The sequence below is a fragment of the Eptatretus burgeri genome, chromosome 4 (assembly GCF_056783735.1).
Source record: "Eptatretus burgeri isolate ZD-2024b chromosome 4, Ebu_testis_v1, whole genome shotgun sequence".
In the NCBI taxonomy this organism is placed as follows: Eukaryota; Metazoa; Chordata; class Myxini; order Myxiniformes; family Myxinidae; genus Eptatretus; species Eptatretus burgeri.
This window is the reverse complement of record NC_140964.1, coordinates 115,295,147-115,323,105: the sequence shown is the minus strand read 5'-3', so window position 1 is coordinate 115,323,105 and position 27,959 is coordinate 115,295,147. Positions and strand designations below refer to the sequence as shown.

General features: G+C 42.8%; 1 protein-coding gene across 4 annotated transcripts in view; it reads right to left on the bottom strand.

Annotated features, from left to right (window-relative positions):
* The window catches only part of LOC147028939 (ephrin type-B receptor 2-like), a 195,219-nt gene extending 167,609 nt beyond the window's left edge, over nt 1-27,610 (bottom strand). For all 4 annotated transcript variants that reach the window (XM_085879832.1, XM_085879830.1, XM_085879831.1 and 1 more), the window contains exon 1: nt 27,279-27,610. In XM_085879832.1, coding sequence (XP_085735958.1) covers nt 27,279-27,357 — 79 coding nt within the window. In that variant the 5' untranslated portion in view covers nt 27,358-27,610. The remainder of the gene's footprint in view (nt 1-27,278) is intronic.
* Between the last annotated feature and the right edge of the window lie 349 nt (nt 27,611-27,959).

Genomic DNA, 27,959 nt, shown 5'->3' with positions numbered 1-27,959 from the left:
TAAAACTCGTGTCCCATTTTCAGCTCGCCTGTTCGAAGAACAGAAAGCTATAGCGATACCCCCGGCATGAGCGTGAAAATGTTAAAGTTTTTGGTGCAAGTTATTTCCTTTCTAATGTTTTTATCTACCACACTATTTTTTACTGATTACAATATACAAATACATATATTGCTTTAAAAATATTTGGATCAGACTTCACTGCAATGCTTTATAAAAAATATTATTAGGCTAGTCTTTTAAAAACAATAATTGTATAAGCAGGTGAGCATTGGGTGGCTTTGACACCAACTCTCTGGTTATACTAGTTGACATACTGTTCATACAATTGTTAATGAGGCAACATTGTTTGTTACGCATTTACAGTTAGTGAAGTTTTGAATATGTTGATACGTAGGAGGAGAAAAAATAGGGGCAATGCCCCGGTGTTTCCCTGGAAGAAGCAGGGAACTACTCGTAGGCATGGTTGTTCCACAAAACATGGAAATTAGATGATGGTTTGAACAAATTTGTGAAAGCACCAGGCAGTAATGATTGCTACTAGATTACATCTAAATTGCGTGAATGCTTTTTTAGAAGTCAAAAGTGACCTTTAAATTGATCGACTTAATATGAAATTTTTGATGGGGTTTTCAAGGCATCGGGAAGCGTTGGTCCTCAGAAGTTCAACAAATTTTGGTGAAAATAAGACGATTAGTTTGAGCATCACAGGTGATGAATGTTGTGATCAAGTTTCATTGAATTGTAAGTTTAGTTTCAGAGAAGAAACCCAACACCAATAAAAAAATTGGGGGGGGGAGTCAAACCCAGACCCAGTTTGACCCCACTGTAGAAACCCCTTAGACCCTAATTTTTATTTTTTTAATGTCATGAAAACAAACTTTGGAACGTCACACGCGATGAAAGTTGTGGTCAATTTCCATCAAAAGTGTGTGTGTATGTGTGTGTGTGTGTGTGTGTGTGTGTGTGTGTGTGTGTGTGTGTGTGTGTGTGTGTGTGTGTGTGTGTGTGTGTGTGTGTGTGTGTGTGTGTGTGTGTGTGTGTGTGTGTGTGTGTGTGTGTGTGTGTGTGTGTGTGGTTTCAGAGAGGGAGATCCGAGTGTTTACATCCTGACCGACTCGCTTACTGACGGACACCACGTGATGCTAATACCTCACCTGAACTATGTTCCAGGTGAGCTCAGAATAAATGTACCAAAAAGCAGCTAATGCAACTTCAGTGAATTTACTCGTAATTTCCGAGGAGGTAGCCACAAGTTTTGCATTGTGCATGTGTTTCACAGCCAAACATAGACAATAATCTGCAGGTATGGAACACAGAGAGCCTTATGTTGGCTTAACGGTTAAGGTGGCTGGCTTAAGATCTGAGGGTCCTGAGTTTGAGCCCCTGTCATGTCGTTGAAACAACACCAGGTGGGTTGACTCAGCATGTCATCCTTCAGAGGTCGGAAAATCGAGTGCCAGTTTACTGGAGTAATAAACAGTTGAGGATTCTGCATTAGAGTAGTGACCCATCCAGGACTGCACTCCTCAGCCAAATGAAACTGCCTCGGCAACCCTATGTGCCTCACGGTGTGAAAGTAATGGTTATGGATGGTTCTATGTATTAGACAAAAATGGAAACACCAACAGAATGTTATTTAGTGGTTGTTTGTTATCGAACACAGGGTAATGTAGTAATGCAGGTCACACAACAGTCAGGGTGCCAGTAAGAGGTGTAATGGACCACCATTGGTCTGGTACACCTGTGACTTCTTCCACAGTGCGAGCAATGTGTAGTTCTCCAATATCGATTGTTACCTCTATTGTGATTGAAGACAGACAAACCCTTTCAGTCAATCATTATCCAGGTGAACATATTGTTTACTATGTAAATGTATCTGCTGTCCATTTTGCAACTGAAGCCTCCAGTATAATATCAGGATATGAAAGATTTTCTACCATTATTCCATTACTTAGTTCCATCACTTTTGCAATGCTGTAAAAGTGCCTTTCTCCTCTGTACAAACAAACAGTGCACCATTTTCAAACACTGCTGAATGATAGAGCCAGAGGGTTAAAGCTTGTCACTTCCAGTTAAATCACAACCATTCAGCAGTTAAACACTGCTGCGTGGACACACCTGTTGCCAGCAGGTAAAACCCAGATGGGCCTCTAATAGTTTAAAAGGCCTAAGGATGTGTGGCAATAAAACTAATATGTTTCAAAACCCCAGATAAAACATAAAACATGTCCTTAATGTAAATTGTTGCTGAACATTTTGCTTTACGTAATTGTGATCATTTTTCTCTCCAAAAAAATTTGACGTTTACGAGAGTAGATTCTTCTCCAAGTAAAGCATGCCATTTTCTTTTAAAGATAGATAACTTGTACAGATGTGTAATCACAATTCATATAGTCTGACACAAGTTGGGGAGATGGGCACAAGTAGTTCATACAGGAAGGTACACACATGTGTGCCAAACACATGGGCAAACGTGAGCCAGCAAGTGCTCCCCCATAAAAAAGCAAAAAACAAGAGGCATCATGTTCAATTAAATGCACCAAAGCTGCTCAAAGCAAAGCATGGTGCTGATGCAAATGTAGTGATTCTTCTCTGGTAGGTGGCAGCAGCAGCTTTATATACTCTAAGCCTCGCTAATCCGCAGCCCGCCTGCCGCTCCCCGATGTGCCTCATTACATGCTGGGCCCCATCCTAATTGCTACAATTCACCACTGCCACTCAGGCCTTGCCGGTCCCCAACTAGTGACAAACTACACTCGACTAGTGAGCTGCCTGTGCTCCCATGCCTCAATCCAGATTCTTCCCTCCACCTGATCAACTGATCCACATCTTCTTTGATAAAGTATATACTGTGTGTATATATATATATATATATATATATATATATATATATATATATATATATATATATATATATATATATATATATATTCTGAAAGACCCCACCCACATCTCTCACCTGTGAATGGAGGGAATAGCCAATCAGCTCTCACATAATCAAATAAACCCTATTGGCTATGATTATATAAATAAATTGACACCTCCCATGATCTTTCAGCCAAAGTAGTTGCATAAAGCAACCAAGAAGGCCTACACAAGGTAAGCGCTTTGCTGTTTCAAACCCTTCCCAGCGTTCCTCCACAGCGATAAAGACATTCACAAAGAGCACACACATGAGAATCCCAATGATACACACCCCTCAGCTGCCAGACCAGTTCCATTGATTTTTGGCAAATCATCAGCGACAGTGTAGGCCTTCTTGGTTGCTTTATGCAGCTTCTTCAGAGAGAAGAGCATGGGAGGTCTCAGTTTATTTGTATAATCTTAACCACCTGGGCTGAGTTGATTAGGTGAGAGCTGATTGGCTATTCCCTCCATTCACAGGTGAGAGATGTGGGTGGGTCCTTTATATTATTGATTGCTTTTGATATTTGCACGTGGTCCCTGGTATGCTTTATGCAGCTTCCTCGACTAGAAGAGCATGGGAGGTTTCATATATATATATATATATATATATATATATATATATATATATATATATATATATATATATATATATATATATATATATATATATATATATATATACATATATATATATATATATATACATATATATATATACATATATATATATATATATATACATATATATATATATATACATATATATATATATATATATATATATATATATACATATACATATACATATACATATACATATACATATACATATATATATATATATATATATATATATATATATATATAGTTATAACGGCGACCGTATGACCTGTAAAATATAGCCAAACAGCGTAGGGCCACCCTGAGGCCACTGCAGAAACTTTGCGGCCGCCGCACGCTTCTGTCAATTCAGAGGGCGTACGGCCGCCGTATCCTCACCCTCGGGCAAATGTGACTTTGGCCTTAAGAGCACAGATGATTTGTTCACCTTGTAATCTTCCTGCAGAAATTGACAAAATCATGAATATTCTCGGTGAGAATGGTTATCCTGAGCATATAGTTAAGAGATACACACACAAGTTTCTAAACACGACAAAAGATCTGAAGATTGGGCCAAACAAATGTCCAGTCGATATCAGGATGCCCTGGAAAGGGCAATCATCACGAAGGTTTGAAGTACAAATCAAACATATTGTGTCCAACACGTTTCTGGCTGTGCAACCCCGAATAATCTTTACCTCTCGCTGTTTGCTGACATCAGTCAACAAGGATGTGCTCCCCACCTCACAAACCAGCAATGTTATTTTTGAGTTTAAGTGCCGATGTGAAGCTCGGTACGTGGGCCGCACAACACTAAGATTGGCTGATCGGATCAAACAACATGTTCCCTTGGTGATTCGAAGAAAGATTGTGAGGGTTCGAACACAACCAGTGCGAGCATGTAGAAATATCCAGCAACCACCGGCCACTGTACCTGCTTCATCTCCCATTGCACATCACCTGGTTACCAACCCTATCTGTGCAGACCAGTACAACGCAGATATGTTCAGGATATTGAGCCGAGGTTGGAGCTCATTTGATTTACTATGTTGGAAGCAACCTTCATCCTTACCACCGATCCAATATTATGTCGTCAAAAGGAATTTGTACGATCTCTGTGTCTCTTTCAGCATGGAAAGATCAAGGGGAGTACGGTAACAAATGGTGAATGGACCTTAGGGGAAACCCATCCCCCCTCTCTCCAGGATGCGGTTGCAAACTTCAATCGACGAACTCTGCTCCAGCCAATGGGAGCTCGAGTTGAAGATGATGAGCCGACCAATGGGCGTTCGGATTAACCATGACGTCATTACGCTTGAACCAATCAGCTCGATGAGAGTCCACCTTATTGAGACCTGCGTATAAAGCACATGCCTTCACTTCCTCCTTGAATTGCTGTGATTTTTACTTTGAAGAGTGCAGCACGAAAAGCTTCGGTCACTATTATGTCATGTTTGTTTGTATCAATATATATATATATATATATATATATATATATATATATATATATATATATATATATATATATATATATATATATATATATATATATATATATATATATATACATACACACACAAACATTTATAGAGGCACAATAGACCCTGATGTGCCTGAGGAGGCAGGCTGTGAAGCTGGTGAAACGTCGCCTAAGACCAGATTTGCTTTCGCTTTTTTGCTCAAATTAGCGGTCGATCGAGTTTTTACTTTTGGATGGAAGCGCCTTTTTCTTCTTCAATAATGTGTCATCCCAACCGCCCCAATCTTATACAAAACATATTTATGTGTGTGTGTGTGTATATATATATATATATACACACTGATGAGCCAAAATATATGCCTAATATGCTGTTGTCCTTCCGTGTGCCGCCAAAAGAGCGCCGACCCGCCGAAGCATGGATTTGACAAGACCCCTGAAGGTGTCCTGTGGTATCTGGCACCAAAACATTAGCAGCAGATCATTCAAGTTCTGAAAGTTGCAAGGTGGAGTCGCCATGGATCCTACTTGTCGGTCCAGCACATCCCACAGATGCTCAATCGGATTGAGATCTGCATATTTTGGAGGCCAGGGCAACACCGTGAACACTTCATCATGTTCCTCAAACCATTCCCGAACAATGTGTGCAGTGTGGCAGGGCGCATTATCCTGCTGAAAGAGGCCACTGCCATCAGGGAATACCATTGCCATGTAGGGGTGTACCTGGTCTGCAACGATGTTTAGGGAGGTGACACGTGTCAAATTGGCGTCCACATGAATGGCCGGACCCAGAGTTTCCCAGCAGAACATTGCCAAGAACATCACACTCCCTCAACTGGCTTGTCGACTTCCCACAGTGCATCTTGGTGCCATCACTTCCCCAGGTAAACGGTGCACACGTACACGGGCATCCACATGATCGAAAAAAGAAAATGGAACTCATCGGACCAGGCGACCTTCTTCCACTGTTCCAAGGTCCAGTTCCGACGCTCACGTGCCCATTCTACGCGTCCATTCGACGGTGGACAGGGGTCATCACGGGAACTCTGACCGGTCTGCGGCTACACAGCCCCAAACGCAGCAGGGTGCGATGCACTGTGGATTGTGACACATTCCTCCCGTGGCCACCATTAACATTTTCTGTGAGTTGTGCCACAGTAGACCTTCTGTCAGTTTGGACCAGATGGGATAGCCTTCTTTGCCCTCGCGCATCGATGAGCCTTGGGCACCCAACACCCTGTCGCCGGTTTGTGGTTTGTTCGTCCTCGGACCACTGTCAGTAGGTACTCACCACTGCTGACCGGGAGCACCCCACAAGTCTTGCAGTTTCAGAGATGCTCTGACACAGTCATCTGGCCATAACAATTTGGCCCTTGTCAAAGTCGCTCAGGTCTTTACTCCTGCCCATTTCTCCTGCATCCAACACATCACCTTCAAGAACTGACTGTTCACTTGCTGCTTAATATATCCCACCCCTTGACAGGTGCCATTGTAACAAGATAATCAATGTTATTCACTTCACCTGTCAGTGGTCATAATGTTTTGGTTCATCAGTGTTTATATATATATATATATATATATATATTATAAAGCAACAGTATCATCTGTCCTCCCATCCTTGAACTACTCCCTCAGTTTTGTGGACCACCCCACCAAATCTTCTGTGGTACGTTTTGCGGTCCCATCCGGTATCCTAAGGTGGGTGGGAGGTTTCATAAGTACCCCAATATAATTATGATTTTGAGTTTTGATCTGAAAGAAGCTGCTCCAGATCTGGATGTAACGTCAGAACGACTTTCTCTTCGCTTCCATCTCGAGTTTTGTAATATTGTATTTTGATAAATTAATGGTGAGGTATTAATTTGTGATTGGAATGACGCTGTTTGGAATGAAAATATGGTGGGATTGAATTTAAAGGAGGAGGAATTTATGTAAGGGGTTCCACCCGTGACATTCACACATTCGGCATTTATAGTTTCTTCATTTTTTTGCCCAAGTCCTTCACGAACCGGGTGTCAAATGGCTGTGCAGCTCCTCCTGTACATAGCATGGGAACCTTGCTCGTATAAATATATACTGCAAGTGGAGCCACAGGGAGGGGTCGACACTGGCTCGACGCCTCCCCTGCCAAGATGTAACCACCCTGGCCCATTGTCCTCTTCCCTCCCGACCTCCAACACACTCAACCGCACGTCAGGCATTGACCACCACGATGGGCTGAAACTCCAGGCCACCGGAATACATGCCTGTAGCAGTTTGGGACTCCACATCAGTGCTCTTCGGCTCCTCACCGAACACAGACGAGAGTTTCAGCAGGAGCTGCTTGCAGCCGATGTTGATCTCTGTAAAGCGTTCGATTGAGTGAATCGGGATGCCCTCTGGAGGATTCTTGGACTTCGTGGGGTGACACCAAAACTGATCGATCTGATGTCTGAGCTCTACTCTGGTTCTGAGAGTACTAAGAATGTGGTTCTACCATCTCTGACTTATTTCCAGTTCTTACTGGAGTTCATCAGGGGTATATCCTGGCTGCCACACTTTCCAGCACTTGCATGGACTGGATTCTGGGGAGGATGTTGGAGAGATCAGGTTGTGGTGCACCATTTTGGGAATGTCAAGATCTCTGACCTTCATTTCACAGATGATGTAGTCATCTTTTCAGAGACTGAATATCCTTTTGGGGCCCTTGAGGTGCTGAATGAGGAGTCGGATCCACTGGGATTACGGGTTTCCTGGGTCAAAACCAAGATCCAGTCTTTCAATGACATCTTGGATACTGCTATATTGTTTGTACCTGTTTGTGGTGAGGATGTTGAGGTCGTGGAGAGATTCCTTTACCTTGGCAGTGATATTCATGTCTCTGCTGGCTCTGAGCCAAAAGTCAATAGACGTCTGAGTCAGGCCTGGGGAGTCATGGATTCACTGGATCATGGGGTGTGGTGCTGCCGGTACCTGTGCAGGAGGATGAAGGTCTGAGTCTTCAGGTCCTTGGTGCTTCCAACCTTGCTCTATGGATGTCAGACTTGGACTCTGACCTGGGATCTGCGATAGAGACTTCATTCATTTGGTCCCAGGTCTCTTCAGAGGATCCTTGGCTATCGCTGGTCAGTCTTTGTGTCAAACGAGCTTTTGGTGAGAGAGACTCGGATGAGATTTGTTACCTGCAAAGCCCATGAGCATCAACTGTGGCTGTATGGACATGTGACTCATTTTCCTGATGCTGATCCTGCTCACCAGTTCTCTTAGCGAGGGAGCCTCGTGAGTGGAGGAGGCCAATGGGCCAACCACATGCCTCGTGGTTGCAGCAGGTTGATCGACATCTCAAGGAGATGGGGATGGGCCAGGCATCTGCCTGGAGGATAGCCAGATGGAGGCCCCTGGAGTACCGGCGGAAAGTGGACGCAGTGATGTGCTTCTCTGGTGCATGCTTCCATACCTGTCCTCACCTGAACTGATAGCACAAATATCATATTATACCGCTATGGCCGATAGCATACCAAATCGTTATTATACCTACAGAAACTCGCCAAGCAAAAATAACATTCCTTTCCTATCATAATTATCTGCAGACTACTGTCGCATATGAGAGTACGACTCTCGTATATTATAGATCTAACTGTAGCATTTTTGCCTGGGGGATCTTCGATATATTCATGAGGATGGAGTTCTGGCAAAAATCACATCTTCTGTTTGTTCACATGGCTGCTGAGATGGAAGTGGGCCTCACCATGAAAGAAGATGTTATTTTGGAAATCCTGGTATTCTTTGGTCTGGGGGCAATGGTGGTGCAAAATTCAAGCCTCTCCCTATTATTCGCTCACCTGGAATGTAGTTCTGGGGAGCTGATGGGATGGCGCGTTATCCGGCTGTCTGTCCACCCATCTACAAATACTTGCAAATTCTTCACTGAAACTCCACATCCGATTTTGATGAAACTTTACCACAACATTCATCACCACGTATGTACCAAAGTTTGTTCACGGCATTAAAAAAAAATCAGGCCCTAAAAGGGTCAATTGGGGTTGACCCCAAAATAGGTATTTGCTTTCTTCTCAGAAACTACAATGCAATTCTGATGAATTTTGACCACAACCTCCGTCATCCGTGATGTACTAAAGTTTGTTCACGACATTTAAAACTATAAGGGCACTCGGTAGAGCGCGTACCTCCGCCCTGCAATGCCCGATCTACGAGAACAAATCTGGCCCAGTACATTTTTGAGATACCATGATATATATATATATATATATATATATATATATATATATATATATATATATATATATATATATATATATATATATATATATATATATCGTTTATGAGCCCGATCTCTCAATGGTGAAGAATCACTTTAAAAATGCAAGTCGTCAGATCCGGATCTCCACCAAAATCGAATCAGTTTGTCCTTGTCACACACCCGACCTGTAAACAAAATTTCATCTGGATCCATCCACAACTTTTTTAGATACCCTGCACATAGACAAACAGACAGACAGACAGAAAAGGGGTGAAAACATAACCTCCTTCGCCTTCGTTGGCGGACATAAAAATTGGTGTCGAAGGGGTTCTACGGGGGGGGGGGGTTGCCCCCCATGTATTTGCATTCTTCTCCGAAACCACATATATAATTTTGATGAAACTTCATCACATTTGTCACCCGTGACATACCAAAGTTTGTTCACGGCATTAAAAACAAGAAGAGCACTCGGTAGAGCACATACCTCCGCCACACAATGCCTGATCCACGAGAACATATCGGGCCCAATACATTTTTAAAATATCTTGCTATACAGTTCTCTGTAGTTTTTAGCCCCATCTCCCAGTGGTGAAGAATCACTTTAAAAAATAAATAATTCTCGTATCCAGATCCGGATTCGGAACTTCATCAAAATTGCAGCAATTCTTCCTTGTCACACACCCAACATGTGCACTAAGTTTCATCTGAATCCGTCCACAACTTTTTGAGATATCGTTTTTGGCCCTATCTCTCAACGGTGAAGAATCACTTAAAAAAATTCTAGTAGCCAGATGCAAATCCAGATCTTCACCAATATATAATCAGCTCATCCTTGTCACCCACCCAATGTGTCCACAAAATTATATCCGAATCTGTCCACAACTTTTTGAGATATCCTGTACACAGACAAACAAACAAACAAGAAGAGCACATCATGCAGAGCACGACACTTACAAAATCCATAAAACAAACTCAACCTCAAAAATTATATGGTGGTTGAATTAAATGCCCAAATATGCAAGTCCTCTTCAAATTTCAAATGAATCGGATGAAAATTGACAATTCTAGAAATTCGGCATATGTTGACCTTTTGGCCTATGTGGACCTACAAAATAATTGGTGGTTGAATTCAGTGACCTGAAATGTATATTATCTTCAAATTTCAAGTCAATCAGATGAAAATTGAGGATTTGAGAGATTCAACCTATATTGACCTTTTGGTTGATGTTGACCTCAAAAATAATTGGCGAGTTGAATTCAGTGACCTGAAATATAAATCTTCAAATTTCAAGTCAATCGGATGAAAATTTAGGATTTTAGAAATACCAACTTAGTTGTTGACCTTTGGCCTATGTTGACCTTTTAGTCAATGTTGACTTCAAAAATATTTGGCTCGTTGAATTCAGTGGCCTAAAATATAAATCCTCTTCAAATTTCAAGTCAATTGGATCAAATTTGAGGATTTTAGAAATATCACTGAAGTTGTTGACCTTTGGCCTATGTTGATCTTTTGACCTTTTGACCTCAAAAACGATAAGCTTCTTTCTTATGACAAACTCTACTATGTGGTGAATTTTCATGATGATTGGTTGAAAATTGTGACCTGTAGGTGACAAACAGACAGAATAGCAAGCCGGTAGGCAGACATGGGTTGTCGCCAACCCAAAAGAACCTGGCACAATGGGCCCGTTTGATGGGGAATGACCTGAGGATTAAGCACAAGAAAATTCATGATTCTAGCTTCAAGGGTTAATGCTGCAGATTGTTTTTTCGTTAAAATACCCCCACATTTAGAGGTTTTTCGGCCGTTGCTAGGCAACGGAGGGGTCCATAGCAACGGTTCTTTCTCACACATAACTAGGACATTCCATGAACCTACCATACCAGTTTCATGTATATCTGACTCATAGTCTCTGAGATATAACGAACTTCGTTATTTTATTGTTTTCGACCAGGGTTCATTCAAAGTGTATCTTCTCCGACAGTTTTCATAGGATCCGGCTGGAAATTTTTGACAATATGGCTGAATGTACTGCCCACAGTCACTCGTGGCCCGATTTTTGATTTTCGAAAAAATACATTTTGAGATTTTTTTGAAAATTTCAAAGGTCCATTGCTAGGCAAGGGATGGGTCCATAGCAACGGTTTTCATTTGCACACAACTCGGTCATGGTATGAACCTACCAACCAAGTTTCATCGAAATCGCCATTGTATTAACGGAGCACTGGACCGAACAGGCATACAGACAGACAGACAGACAGACAGACAGACAGACAGACAAACATATCGACGGAAATACTGATAATGTGTAGAAAAAAAAAATCTCAAATTTTTTTTTTTTCGACGAGATCGACTACCCAACATATCGACGGAAATACTGATAATTAGGGTAGAAAAAAATCTCAAAAAATTTTTTTTTCGATTACATCGACCACCCGAACAATCGACGAACCAATCAATATACTTGCAAAAATCTTCAATTTTGCACGTAACAAACAAACATAAATGTTGAAAACATAAACTCCTTCCACCTTCGGTGGAGGACGTAAAATAATCCAGAGGTATTTACTTTCTTCCTCATTACATATTTTGTGGGTCATCCATGCATACCTGTGGTTACCTGGTTATCTTATCCAGCCACTACCAGGTGAGCACCCAGGGGTATTGCCACGATGTTTTCTTTCAGTCTGGCACTGCAGTAACTGTATCTTGTACGGATACAGTTCCAGATCATTATCATGCACTCGTACATCAGTTGCATCACAAGTGTGTGATGGGAATGATACAGCATGGGACGCAAGGTTTTGGGTGAGCAATGCATGGTCGATGTAGAGAGGCATGCGTGAAGGAAAGGAGGAAGAAGGAAAAGAGAGAAGAGAGAGTAAAAGAGGAGGTGAGGAGATATGTGAAAGCAGTGGAGCAGGTGCAGGAGTAGGCTTGGACATGTTGGGATGGTGTGCAGGTGAGGAAATTGAATTGGCAAGGAATTTGAAAGATGGGGCCCACGGTATTTCATTTCCTATTGCAGGCAATGTCTGATGTGCTCCCATCACCTGATATCTCATGTGCTTCCATTTACAGATCTCTCAATCCAGACTGCTGCTGACAGCCCAAACATCATCTGTTTAACAGAATCCTTCCTTCAACAGGAGGTCCCTGACTCCTCAGTATCTATCCCTGGATATTGTCTCCTCCGGTTTTACCGAACTGAACCCGGTTCTAGCAGCGGAGTTGCACTGTACATCAAGAATTCCATTTCTCACTCCCCTCGTTCAGCTCTTGCACCTCTTACAAGAGTACCTTTGGCTGCGACCTCCTCTCCTCTCCCACCTATTATTTGTCTGTGTGTTGTATTGTCCTCCAAACAGTGAGGACTCCATACAATTCTCCTTCCATAAACAAGGACAAACTTTTTACCACTCATCCCAATTATCACTTCCTCATATGTGATGATTTCAATTGTCACCATGCAACATGGCTGGGTGTTGGTACATCTCTCACCAGCCATAGCATTTCAGCAAAAGACTTATGTAACTCTATGGGACTGACTCGATCTCTAAACTTTCCAACCTGGATTTCTCCCAATGGCAAATCTTCCCTTCTGGACTTGGTGATGACTAACTTTCACACAAATGTCTCCTGCTCTTCCTCTGCTCCAATTGGTTCATCTGTTCATCTGTTCATATGCTTGTGAAAGTGAAAATCTCTCCAACTATTCTCAGAGGTCTGACTCGATACCAGTGAGTCCAGCAGTTCACTCAGGCAGATTGACAGGGACTGCAAGTACCCATCTTTCTTCAAGACTGGTATCCCATTTCTACTGCCACTGATATTAACTCAGCCTGAGAATTCTTCAACAGAAACCTCTTCTCTCTCATCCACAAATTCATCCCGTCTCGTCTTCACTTATCATCCCATTCTTCCCACCCATGGTACACTGAATCCTGCGATGAGACAGTTGCTCTGAATCAACTTGCCTTCTCTTTCTGGAAAGCTCATCCAACCGAAAGCAATCGCAATGCATTCCAAAAATCATGCAACAAGTGTGTGTCCACTCTCAGGAGAGCAAGGAAACAACATCTGTTCAACCTCAAGATTGAACTTTCAAACTTGTCTCCCTCTTCTAAAACCTGAGGGCACCTTATCATGTCTGTCTCTGGAGTATGCTCACCCTCGATCGCTTTCCTCACTTCAAATGACACAAAGCCAAGTCCGCTTGTGACAAGACCAAGAAGACCGAAGACCGAATGTGAGAAGAAAGAATGAGATGACCAGTGGAAAAGTTTTGGTCAACCCTTAACTCTGACTCCGATGGACCGGAAGACATCAGCTAACATGTCCTAAAAACCTGCTCTGCTGATCTTGCACATCTTCTCCCTGCCCTTTTCACCCTATCATTTGCCTGAGGTCATCTTCCATCTGCTTGGAAATCCACCAATACCACTGCATTACATAAAAAGGTGCAAAAACTGATCCACTTAACTACAGACCAATTAGCTTACTTCCAATCATCAGCAAGGTCAAGGAATCCATCATCGCAGTTGTTATGAATTATTTCCTTTTCTCCAAAAACCTCATCCCAGATCATCAATTTGTTTTCGGATCAGGTTACTCAACCTTGGATATGCTGCTTCTCCTCACACAGCAATGGATGGAAGCCTTCAATATCAGACATTAGATCAGGGCCATCTCTCTGAAAATATTTTGTGTATTTTAATACAGTCGGCATCCTGCCTTGCTCTCCAAACTCTTTGCCTGTAGCATCCAAGGCCAACTCCACACATGGATTCCTGACTTCATCTACTCTCGTAGCCAACATGTGCCTCTCAATGCAATCCTTTCATCTACTCTCCCTGTCAATGCTGGATTACTCCAAGGCAGCATTCTGGGACCAGTCCTATTCCTGATCTTCATTCATGATCTCTCTGACTCTCTGGAAAATCTCCGTTATTTATTTGCTGATGACTCCAGCCTCTGCCATGAAGTCCTCATCCTTCAGGCAGGCTGCAGCCTCTTCGTTTTCTTCAGACCTTCAAAACAAAAAAAAATCACAAGCTGGTCCAACACGTGGAACATGTCTTTCAATGCTGACAAATCTCACACTCTCACTCTCACTATCTCTCTCTCTCTCTCTGAAAGAAGTGCATGGCAAACCCTCCCATTCACTTTCTTCATAATCCTATTGAGGTAGTTCAGTGATTCAAACTCCTGGGTGTCACCATCAGCCAAGATCTTTATAAGGTAAGCCACATTTCAAAGTTGACCTTCAAAGCCAGTTACCATCTGGGCATCCACAGTCATACAAAGTCCTTCCTTGGCACACCTGAACTCCCATCCACCGACAAGGCCTTTGTCTGCAGCTTTATGGAGAACTCGACTCCACTCTGGGCTGCCTCCTGTCTCACACCTTGCTCAGATTGACGCCGTAGAAACCAAGGCCTTCAAGATCATTGGAATATCCCACAATGATTCCGAGTCCATATCACAGACAGGTCAGTGGTTTCTGGTCTTGCACCCTTAGCTCTATTCTGTGCTTTGCCCCCTCAGCCCAGGTTTCCACTGGGCAAACACGATTCTGCATCAACCCCCTTCTCATTAAACTACCCAAATCTAGGATCACAACTCACCTCCACTCATTTGTTCTCTTTTTTTCCTGCCTGTGGAACAAAATTCCACACTCGCTTCAATCTCATTCTTCCCTCCAGGTCTTCACGACAGCTGTTCACCGCCATCTCAGATCATCCCCAATCCAAAACCATAATCTTTTATACCCTTGCAACCCCACCCCCCTCCCTCCCCCCCAACCCAACCACCCAACTCTCTCATCCATTCAGTGATTCTAAGATCTTAGGGTCCTGAGTTTGAGCTCCTGGTGTGACGTTAAAATAACACTATGTTGGTTGACTCAGCCTGTCATCCTTCTGAGGTCGGCAAAATGAGAACCAGCTAACGAAGGAACTAAGCCATTTGAGTATCCTGCATCGGAGTGACGACCCTTCCAGGACTGCGCTCCTTGGTCAAATGAAACTGCTTCAGCAGCCCTGGATGCACTTCACAACACGAAAGGAATGGTTATGGTTGGTTATATGTCGTGGACAAAAATGGAAACACCAACAGAATGTTACTTAATAGGGTGTTGGGCTACCATGTGGATCCAGGATGGCATGGATATGACATGGCATGGAGTGAACAAGGGTCTGGAACTGTTCTTCAAGAATGTGGTTACACAAACAACCAAAAGGTTTGAAGGACAGCCAGGAAAACGATCTTACCAAACGGTGCATCATCGCAAACACACAATCATAAGCACAGCTAAGTATTTTGCCGAGCTGCCTCGAATGCAACTGTTTTGTTGTTCATGTTACCACGAACATGGTGTTTGTTTGGCAGGTGACACATGCTGATTAAAATTTGCAGAGAAATGACTGTGAGTTGACACAGGTTCGTAGCTCCACAAAAGTTAGCGGGTGAATAGTAAAAGAAAGTCTCATCGGAGATGTCCTGTCAGGTCATTATCGTGGGGAGGAGTGGTTGTACATTGCTGATGATGCCAGTAGGAAAGAAATGCGTTCATGACTTGGCCATTATTTCTCTCTATCCTTGGCATTGATGTGACATTGGGAGCTTAAGGCCCTGTCTTTGACATTGTGGAGAGCCACCCATGGGTGGAGGCAGCACTTACGTACCGCTTTCCCATTAGGTGCCGGCGCACTCTCTTGGTGGTATCATCATTATAGTCTCATCAGTGTAGACAGAATTATTCAATGCTGCTCTTTGGAACCATGCTTCTTTGATGACAAAAGAAGGGTGGTCAGACACTCGTCACCCTTCTTAGTTTTCACCAATGATTTGAAAAACAAATGGACGTACAATAAATTTATGACATCGGTAGTCAAATTAAATGGGCATATAATGAGAGGAAAAACATTAATGAATGTAAATTTATTGGAAAAACATACAATACAGAATGAGAAAAGGAAGTGTTTTACACTTACATTTCTAAATTTCAAAAGAAAAGCCAATTTAAAATGAGCAACATGATGAGCTTTCAATTACCTTCACCCAATGAAGGTGGATGGAGGTTATGTTTTCACCCCTGTCTAGCTGTCTGTTTGTTTGTTTATGAACAGGATAACTCAAAAGGTTGTAAATGGATTTGGATGAAATTTGGTGGGGAGCTCGGGTATGTGACATGGACGAAATGATGATATTTTGGTGAAGATCTGGATCTGGATCTGAATCTGAGAATTTTTAAAGTGAATTTTCACCATTTAGAGATCGAGCCAAAAATGATGTATAGCATGACATCTCAAAATAGTTGTTTACGGATTCAGACAAAACTTGGTGGGCAGGTTGGGTATTTAATAAGTAAGAATTGATTAGATTTTGGAGAAGATCCAAATCCGGATCTGGAACCAAGAATATTTTTAAAGTGATTCTTTCTCATTGAGTGATAGGGCCAAAACGATACATAGCACGATATCTGAAAAAGTTATGGATAGATTGGGCCGAAACTTGGTGGATGAGTTGGTTGGGTGACACGAATACACCAATTAAACTTTAATTCAGGTCCGAATCCAGATCCGGCTTGGAGGAGATATGCGTTCTACTGAGTGCCCTTCTCGTTTGAATATGAAATGATATGTTTTAAAATATATATTCCACTAATCTCTTAAGGCTTTGTCCATGCCATACAGATGGGATGATTGGCATTGTCAATCTTTTCAAACTCTGACATTTGTAACCAACTGTTGTTCATGTAATGTTCACAAATGAAGGATACAATAGGTACCAACTAACCAGTTGTTCACTGTAAGTGGAAAGTCCTGATACATTTCAGTTGCCTTAACTTTATTACATTTAATTCGAATTAGGATAACAAAATTTAATTCGATTTTAAATTTGAATTGTATGAATGTGGTTACCATGCACATTCGTTTAAGGGTAATTCTGTGGCTAAAATTTATCTCAACATCACTTGTCACCGAAACATTGTATGGATACACAAGGCATTGGTAATAGAGGGTATGCATGATCGCTGATTATAAATAGCCTCCCATCTCCTCGACAAATGTCCATGTCGGTTTGAGGAAAGAATGCTCTCACATCACATTTATCAAAAAGTTTTGACTTCCCCAGAACTTGCATGCACAAGCCCCGGAGATCCTATGTTCACGTCTAAAAACTTGAAACTTGAAACTCAAATGTAATTCGGCAAGGTAGTTGATTTTCAATTTCAAAGACGATGCTCATGGTCTGAAATCTCACATTTGTTGACAATGATTAAGTACACCACCACAAGGCACAGGTCACGTTGTTATCTTTGTTGGCGATTGGTGGGTGGATTGTCTTTCAATATAAGGGGTCAAGATACATATTCTAGAAGTTGTGCTGTATATCTTTTGAAATACCAAAATCCATCTGGAACATCTCCTGTGGCCACCGACAAATGATTGACAATAAATTAAAATCAAATCTAAAAAAAGAAAGTCCTATAATGTTTTCATATTAGTACAGTATAGCGAAGCTTACCTTTCAAGAGGAATCCCTTTATTGCAGTTTCCCCACATGGAATGGGAAGAGCCGTCCTGTTTGTGGGATGACGATGCCAAAGAGCAGGTAGAATTGCATTTGACAACGTGCATTATATACATTGGATATATTTGGAAGACTCCATCTGCATGCTATCACACTCTGTCACTAGCCGCCATTTTTAAAACAGGCAATCGTGCGACATCAGCTTCACACGGACTAGTCATGAAAAACTACAGCAATTTGTGATCAGAAGAAGGCTTTTTTTTTAATATTTAAATATCTTTCACATGAAAATAAACTAATCTGCTTTATTTTACTCTGAAGCATTGAGAATTAGCATTGGACGAGTATGGATTAACTTTGTGACTGTCTGAAAGGGACTTTAGATCATTGTTAAAAAAAAAAATTCCGATCCAGACCCAACTTTGTCATCTTCCCCCACCACATGCACCCTCTCCCCACCTTCCCCACAAACATCACAAGCTGCTCACACCTACATTCATTGAGCTAGAGAATCCTCACAATTACAACCAGAACAACCTCCTTTTCCCTGCAAGACACAACAACCAGATGGGTTCAAGATTTCTCCATATGTAAAACATTTCTGCTTTAACAGGAGAAAGGAAAATATTTGCAATTATGTGTTCGTCGATTACTGTACAATACAGATTATGCAGAAATACAGGCCATGACTACGACACTCAGTAGAGCGCATTCCACTGCCAGGCTCAACAGTTTACATTTTGTATCCCACTGATGGGCCGGATCTGGATCCGGACCTGAAACAGAATCTAATCGGCTTGTTCTCATCACCAATCCACCTAATCCACAAAGTTTTGTCATAATCCATCCACAACTTTTTGAAATATCATGCTATTTATCGTTTTGGCCCAATCTGTCAATGGGGAAGAATCACTTTTTCCATTCTAGGATCTGGATCCTGATCTTCACCAAAATCGAAACATTTCGTCTTTGTCACACATACAACCTATCCACAAAATTTCATCAGAATCTGTCCATAATTTTTTGAGATACTGTGGTCCTAAACAAACAGGCAGACAGGAGTGGAAACATAACCTTCATCCACCTTAGGTAGCAGAAGTAAAAATAAAAAATAAAAATATATATTATGGCATTGTATAAGCATGCTACAACCTCCTGCATCCAAGCAAATGTGGTTACATGTTTGTTCCACTAAATGAATGCATTATAGTCTCGACATTTGTCATGGGATAGTGAAGATCAACTGTATTTCAAATAAACTGATGGACTACAAGAACCAACTTTAGTCATGTACTTTTAAAAAACACCCAAATTCCCATCATCACTACTTTTTGCCAAAGGATAGAAATATACACTACTGGTCAAAAGTTTTAGAACACCCCCATTTTTCCAGTTTTTACTGAAATTTAAGCAGTTCAAGTCCAGTGAATAACCTGAAATGGTACAAAGCTAAACGGTAAACTGCCAGAGGTTAAAAAAAACAAGTTTAGGTTCCCAAAAACTGAAAAATAATGTAAATTTCAGAGTTCTTAAAAAAAGCCCTTTCCAGTGAACACGTAATGGGTTTGCAACTGCAGCTGTTCTGCAGCAATGGAAGTAAATTAAGACTTGCAAATTGATGCAAACAATTCCTAAAGGTGTCCCAACTTTTGTTGATTAGTTACAAACCCTCTGTCTGTATAAAAGCAGTGTTGGAAGAGACTGTGTTCCTAGACCCTCTGAAACATTATTTGGGCAATATTGCACTGCAGGAAGTAGTATATTGCCATCATAATGGTGAGAAAAAGACAATTAACAAAGGAAGACAGACAGACCATTATAATCCTTAAAAGTGTAGGTCTTTCCTTCAGAGAAATTGCAAAGTAAGCCAAGGTGTCAGTGAGTACAGTTTCCTACATCATCAAAAGGCACTTGGAAACTGGAGGAAATTCTGACAGGAAAAGGTCTGGCAGACCCCAAGGCACAACACAATCAGAAGACAAGTTCTGAGAGTCAACAGCGTGCGTGATAGGCGGCTCACAGGACAGCAGCTTCAAGCACAGCTTAACACTCGTTGAAGTAAGGAAGTCTCAGTTTCAACTGTGAAGAGAAGACTTTGAGCTGCAGGTTTGACAGGTTGAGTGGCAGTGAGAAAGCCATTGCTAAGATGGCAAAACAAGAAAAAGAGGCTTGTCTGGGCCATGAAGCACCACCAGTGGACTCCTAAAAACTGGAAGGTCTTATGGACTGATGAATCAAAATTTGAAATCTTCAGTTCATCACGCAGGGTTTTTGTACACCGTCGAGTAGGTGAAAAGATGGTTCCTCAATGTGTGACACCAACTGTCAAACGTAGAGGAGGAAGTGTGATGATCTGGGGCTCTTTTGCTGGATCCAGAGTTGGTGACTTACACAGACTGACTTGCACCCTGAACCAAAAGGGCGACCACAGAATTTTGCAGCACCATGCAATACCCTCTGGTCTATGCCTAGTTGGTAAGGGGTTCATCCTACAGCAAGATAACGACCCAAATCACATCTACAGGCGATGTCACAACTTCCTTAGAAGAAAAGAACAAGATGGTAAGCTTCAAACCATGGAATGGCCAGCACAGTCTCCAGACTTAAACTCCATCGACCTTGTTTGGGATGAACTGGACAGAAGGGTGAAAGTAAAGCAACCAACAAGTGCAACACATTTGTGGGAACTTCTGCAACAGTGTTGGGAAGAACTTTCCGAACAATATTTGATTTCCATTGAAGAAAGAATGCCACGAGTATGTTCGGCTGTTATATCTGCAAAAGGTGGCTACTTTGATGAGTCAAAAATTTAGATTAAATTTTGTTCAACAAAACGATTCTATGATTTATTTTTTAACTGCAATTGTTTATTTGTTTTCTGCTTTAATTTCAGAGTACATTGAAACATTAAACTGATTAAATTTCAGTAAAAACTGGAAAAATGGGGGTGTTCGAAAAATTTTGACCGGTCGTGTATATATATATATATATATATATATATATATATATATATATATATATATATATATATATATATATATATATATATATGTATCCGAAAGCCTATATGTATACAGCATATGCATCTGAAATACATGTGTACGCCCCTGTCAGCAACAATGTCAATGGTCTTTAAAAAGCCAAAGCGGTTGCTGTTTCCAAAATTTGAACCCCAGCAAACTCCATTTTTTTGCTTGGTTTTGCACATTTCAAAACAAGCATTTTTATTGATGAATAAAACCTATAATTTAAGAAGTGACACATATTATCAGAAAACTGAAGGATTCAGGAGAATCATACTTTCAATTAAAAACCATTATTGGAAAAATGTAATATATCTATTATCGAAGAAGGCTATTTCAAAGAAACTTGTTTATTTCAATGTCAATAGCATCTAATACAACAGGCTGCGAGAATAAATGGCAAGGAGACCGCCAGGGGTCAACGATGCTCACCCAGGTAGCACCATCAGCACCACCAATGTAATACAAGACGACGTAGTCACGGGCACCATTGGACTAGCGGAAACACTGCTACCCGTTTTAAGACATACTGTTAAACAAGTAGAATAAATCAATTATCTAATTATTCCACAACTTATAAACTCACCCGACCAACGAGACTCAAAGGTAGAAAAAAAAAGAAATAAAAGAAAAAAAATTAAAAGATAAATATTTAAGTTCACACAGGGAAGCCTAAAGGCAAAACTCACACAGTTTGGAAATTGATTGTTTGAAGTGTGGGAAGTATATCGACATCGACGAACTTAAAACAAGCTTTTCTTTTCTCCATTTCTTAAAATGTCAACAAGCTCACCCTCAATTTAAGAAATGCATGTCTTTTAACGAGCCTCGCCTTGCGCACCTTTTCTTGCCACATGGGCAGACATTGTGTTTTTAGCACACGGAGTTCAGTTTGGCACGCAACATCTGTACCGTGGAATTGCATTGATCTCTCCTGAGAAAAAAAAATCTTCTGCCCGTCACTAAATTATAAGCCACAGATTTCGATTCTGCAACGACTTCGTGCTCACTGGTTGAACTGAAGATCATAAAACTGCCCAAAATCCATTTTTCTGCATTTCAAAAGACGCTTACAAATCGAGCCGTTGATCGTCACGCCGAATGGAGAAGAGAACGCCATTTATTTATTGTTCGAGAACAAAAAGAAATCCTTTAATTGCAATCAAGAATAAAATACATCTTCACCGAACTCCACGCGGCATTAGAATGCAAGTGTTGAGAATGACATGTAGAAACGACGCAACATCCACTCCAGCTCATCACCATTCAGTTAGTTCCGCTCAAACGACGGAAGAACAACATGAAATGACCGGGTGAGGCGAGCGAACCGGGTGCTGAGCTTTCTTCAAGTACCCTGATTTCTTGGATCCACATTAAAAAGGAACGCATGAAAAAAACATCGTTTTTGGTTGTTTTTGGTTGTTTTTAACCTCGAGATTCGGCGGTTGAAAGACATGCACAAAGCCAAATTGATTTAAGCAACACAGTACAGCGATGTTATTGGCCATTAGCAAACTGTTAGCGTTAATATGTCTCGGACCATTTGCATGCAGTAACAGAAATTGTGCACAAATGCATTCATCAATATCAACAGGTTTCACTGTACTCGAGTATCGTGTTATTCTTCAGTGTGAGCGACACAGCAGTTGGAGGAAGTGAACAATTGGGGCACAAGCTGTTGGCACAGGGTTGGCGACGGTACAAGAGACCTTACTCAAGGCTTGTAGAATTGCGCTATTGCGAATGATATGTCTCTCACCACCACTGGAGCTTTAGAGTTCAACACAAAGTAAGAAAGTTTCGGTGACAAAACTCTGAGTCGTCAAATGGGCAAGTTCTGCATTTTAATGTTTTTTTTCCCCGTTCTTCATGAAGACTTTCCTCAAATTCCATCCGTCCTTAAAAAGAGGAGGGTTTTGTGGTGAAATATTCTGATTTCCATCTCACTGCATGTGGTGATTAAAAAACAAACAAATTCTGACAGCCCTGCAACATTGGGAATACAAAACACAAAATCAAAAAGTAATATTTTCAGGAATTTCATTGAAAAGGATCTTCTGCAAGTAAGTTACGAGTTGGCGAGATCACTTCACTTGTGGCCAAATTTTAATTCAAATTTTTGTATTTACTTCGTTTGGATGTTTGAAATTTTACAGATTAGAAATCGATGACTACATGTTGAGAGTGTTCCAATATCTCCAACAGCTTTTTCATGACGCGAGACATCCATCTTTGTATTTTTACTTTGTGTGAACCCATTAAGGGTCGTCGTGGGAATGTTGACTGCTTTTGGGCCGCAAGTACAAAATAAATTTGATCATTTTTGTTCGCCAAGATATGCCATCAGAGGGGAATAATCTTGCAGGAGAAATTGTGGTTAATGGTCTTTGTGACCCGTTCGCCGTCACCATTTCCAATGAAGCCTTGGATACAGATAGTGACAGAGCACACACTTCCTGCGGGCTTGGTCGCAGGCTTCCCAATGTTACGGGGCTGTCGGAATTTTTGAAAAAGAAAAACTGTTGGAAATCTGGGCTGTGGTGCATCGCTGGAAGGCCGAGGAATAATGCACCAACCAGGAGGCAGCGTTCATGTCCACAAAGGTCAAATGCTTTCAAACAAGCTCTTTCCTGTCGATTGGCAACAGCTAGCGGAATCACTCCCCTCAGACAAAATGCATGAATTGGCGGCGAACCTCAGCCGCAGGGGTTACTAGAATCTGTGTTGGGGGGCGGAGAGGGGGGGGGGGACTCAAAGAGTGTGAGGTACAAAATGCCAAGAAATCCTGCTTGGATGATCACACACAACAAAAATCTCCTCCCCCGTCCCCAACGTTTCCCCAAAAAAATACAATCTCGGTGTCTGTCCACCGAAATATGAAGAGACAGATCATTGGATTGTATATCTCAACAAAGGTGTGAGTTGGACATTTCAAGCGCAACAGACATGTCCCAGCACCGAGAACTCAACATGAACAAGGTTTAATGGCAGGAATCGCACGATCGTGCTCCGAGCGTAAAGACAGCATTATGGCAGGTAAAGCAAGATGATTCTACCAGGCCAGTGATTCCTGAAATGTGAAGTGTCATGAGGACCAGGAGAGAATTTACTGTGCGAACAGCCGCCATGTCTACACAGCACATTCAATCTAGCGGTCAAAGCACCGCATTACCAAAATAAGGACGCAAATGAACTTGTCCACTCAGCAGTACAAACTTTTAGAAGACATCTATCCTTGTATTTTTACTTTGTGTGAACCCCATTAAGAGTCGTCGTGGGAATGTTGACCGCTCTTCGGCCGCAAGCCTGTGGTTTCCTCCGTGGCCGGCTCTGCAGACGTGCTCGGCATAGCACCGAGCGAAGCATCCTCTGAGAGAGTGAGTAATGATAAATACCGAGGAAAGCGTGTTCGATTTCACCGGCATACCAACCCCCCCCTCCCCTAAAAAAAAAACCAGACAAGGTATGGGCCAAAGCTCAACACGTACACCCGAGTGGGTTCTTCAGCGTTGAACATGACAACGTACAAAACCCCTGTGTCACTAATCTACTGCTACCATTTAAAGGACTACCGGCCTTTCACGTCGCGTGCAAAAGTGCTTCTCAAGACCAGTGCAGCAACGTTTGTTCCATGACATCAAAGCAATTCATCGCATGCACACTGGCAATGCCCCCAGGGCTTGTGAAGCAAACAAACTCTTTAACAACTTAGTTCGGAGAATGTCGAGAAAACCATCACATCAACGTTAGAACCGACCCGCTCAACTCAAAGCTGAGATTTTGGAGGTCGTTTTCACCGAGGAGTCACCAGGACGTGCGCAGTATAGACGTGAGGACAAAATGCCATACCCGACCACGCGCGGTACGACATATAAATAACGGTGGCTCAGGGAAGACAATGGTTACTCTAATTGGGTGCGTTTTCTGGAAAGTAAAACATGCAACAAGGATGTAACGTTACAACATGATGTCGCATCGAGCAGACCATAAGGGATCCGAAAGGCTTGGATCCACAGGCGCCATATGGAGCACACACACACATTGGGGCTATCAGGGGGATAAAGGCAGGGAACGAGTGTTGGACAGAAGGTGCCTATTAAACTAAAGATAAAGAATGAGAAAAAGGAAAGAAAGAGGGAATGCAAAGGACTAAGTTTCCACTTGGTCATCACAAATGTTTTATCGCATTGCCTACAACTCCTTGTCCTCCACGAACGTTAACATCAGGGTATTAAGAGAACCTACATGATGCTCAGCTCTCCTTTGGATCCCACATTTCAGGCACTGACGGTGCTGAGTTAGCAAGCACGTCCATTTGAGCTCTCTAGTCTGACTTCGATCCTCGGCACGACCATAAACTGTTCTGCTGTCGTTTTGTCACCAGAGCGTTGCATTAAAAAGTGTGCTGGGATTGGTCGGCTGGGATGTTAATTCAGGGACCCGTCTGCTGATGGTGGACATTGAAAACCCCTCCATGTCTTTTGCCGCAAGCTGAACACGTTAACATCAGCATCCTAACCCAATCGCAAATTGTCGCCTCTAACCGGCGGGGTCCAGATCATACCGTTTACCATGAGGTGATGATCCTCCAGGCACTCTCAGTGCAACAAAGGACCGGCAACATCCTGCAAGAAGATTGCATGCCATATACGATGGCCTCTCCATCTTCCATTAAACAGAATTAACCAGTATGAAGGGGCCCAGACATGACACACACACACACACACACACACACACACACACACACACACACACACACACACACACACACACACACACACACACACACACACACACAACCACTCTCATAGCTGGAGGCAGAGACTGATTGACAAGTATACCTTTGAACATAAAGTTCCAACCCATCTTGAGCACAAGGTGTTTCTCCTCTCCTGAAAGGTGGAACAGTGAAAGGTACGGCAGTAACTCGGCTCTGCGGAATTGCAAACGGCACGTCGGGAATTTCTGAGCCGGCTATCCACCTTCGTCGCCCGGCACTACGATGCAAGCATAAATTCCTTAACCCAATTGTCAATGAATCCTCGAGCAAACCGGCGAAGCAGTGCAGGCGACGAATATTGCACAAAAGTTGCCGGAGAACAATGTCGGCAATTTTTTTTTTTTTTTAAATCAAGGCAATTACATGGAAAGAGCAATAAAATGAGACGTCATGAAGCATTTCAGTTTGAGCAGCCAAAAGCTGTGAGATGAGGATTTAAAGGGATTTCCCGAGTTTATTGATACGTTGGACAAAGTACCAAAAGGGAGACACAGTGAAGGTGTTTGTTGGGAGGTTAAAGGGTTTTAAGCGTGGATGGAAGGGATCTGTGACTTGTTTCGGCTGATCTGCCGAAACCCGGACAAAGGCCAGCGAAGCGAAGCCTTATGCAGCGACAAAAGGCAAGCGGGGCTTGACGAGGGAATCGACTCGATATAAATCAAAATCTCACGTTAGCAGCGATCGTCGCCAAGTGCGCAGCGGGGGAGAGGGGTGATGTAGGGGGGGGTGGGGTGGCATGGGGGTGACGATCCGATACGCCATTTGAATCACCAATCCATACATATAGGCCTATCGTGTTTAACATGTAAACCATGGGGACCATCATCACCATCCGGGGGGGGTGGGGGGGGGTCGTGTGATCACAGACAATGATCTCAATGGTGTTGTGACTGGGTTGTCGGTTTTCCCCCCATGTGTTTTTTGTTAAATCACGGTGGGGTACGATGGGTGCGGACCCTGGTCCTCTGCACCGCTTTTATTGCAATTAATTTCGCCAACGACCATCAGAACGTGGCGACCCATGAACATCACAAAATCTTATCTGCCAGCAGAAGACAAATGGCGATGTACTCGATACCAGGATGACATAACGGTCTGCTAAATTGAAATGGGAGCGAATGAGGGGACAAGTGATCAAACCTATCACGAGCTATTCCGACCATGACCAAAATGACCCACCACTGCTGTCCACAAGTCAGTCCTTGAAGTTCCATATATATATATATATATATATATATATATATATATATATATATATATATATATATATATATATATATATATATATATATATATATATATACACACACACACACACACACACATCAACCTTCGCCCGTCCAACATTGCGACCCTTCCGCTGCCCAAGAGCGAGACGACCCCATCGAGCGGACAGACCGTTTACGAGACGCATCTCATGAACCAAGAGACGTAACGACGATTCAGAACTCTCACAAGGACACATTCAAACTGTCGCACTCCCGCCCACCTCCCTGGTCCCCAAGGCAAAGACGATTCGGTCTTGGATCGGCGCAAAATATACTGCCGAGTTCCAAGTGCCGGACAAAGGCCCCGCACGAGCGAACCAGCGCATCGTTATCGTGGGGGGGGGGGGGTCACACGCCGAGAGATGTCTCGAAATGCGAGTTGGACGCGTGAGCAACAAAATGAGCAAAAGGTCTTTCAATCCCTCGCACCCGGTGTCCCCTTACCTTCCAGTGCGCACACGGCCAGGGTGCAGGTTAAAACCCAAAGGATCGGCTCTGCGGTGCCTTTCCGCTGAGCCATCATCCCGGGGGGAGGGGAGGGGGGCAGGTGGTGGCGTATCCACTAAAGCGCGCTCCTGTGTCTTGGGATGGAGAATGTATTCACAGAAAAAGCTGAAAACCACTGAAGACGCCTGTTGCTGCGGTTGTTCAGGAGTTGAACGCCCGGCGAGCGAAACCCGGACCCAAGTGCTCAGCGCGACAGGTCCATCGCGTCCGAAATGGAGATCTGCACGCAACTCCAGAGGTACGCGCTTCAGCGGCCCGGCAAAGGTGGGGAGGAGTATAGGCGAAGGCGGGACAGGGGCAGGACTGGGGGCGGGGAAAGGGCGGGAAAAGGGCGGGAAAAGGGCGGGAAAAGGGCGGGGAAAGGGCGGGGAAAGGGCGGGAAAAGGGCGGGAAAAGGGCGGGGAAAGGGCGGGGAAAGGGCGGGGAAAGGGCGGGAAAGGGCGGCGAGATTTGAACCGCTCTCCTACGAACTGAGCGTGTGCGTCCGAGTACAAGCTCTGCTTGTCTGCGAAAGACAATAGCCGAGCGAGCGCTGGCAGGCAGACGAACCCATTGTCGTTGTACTCGCAGAGTTACATGTAAAGACGATTTATATTGGGTTACATGGGGTGGGCGGGG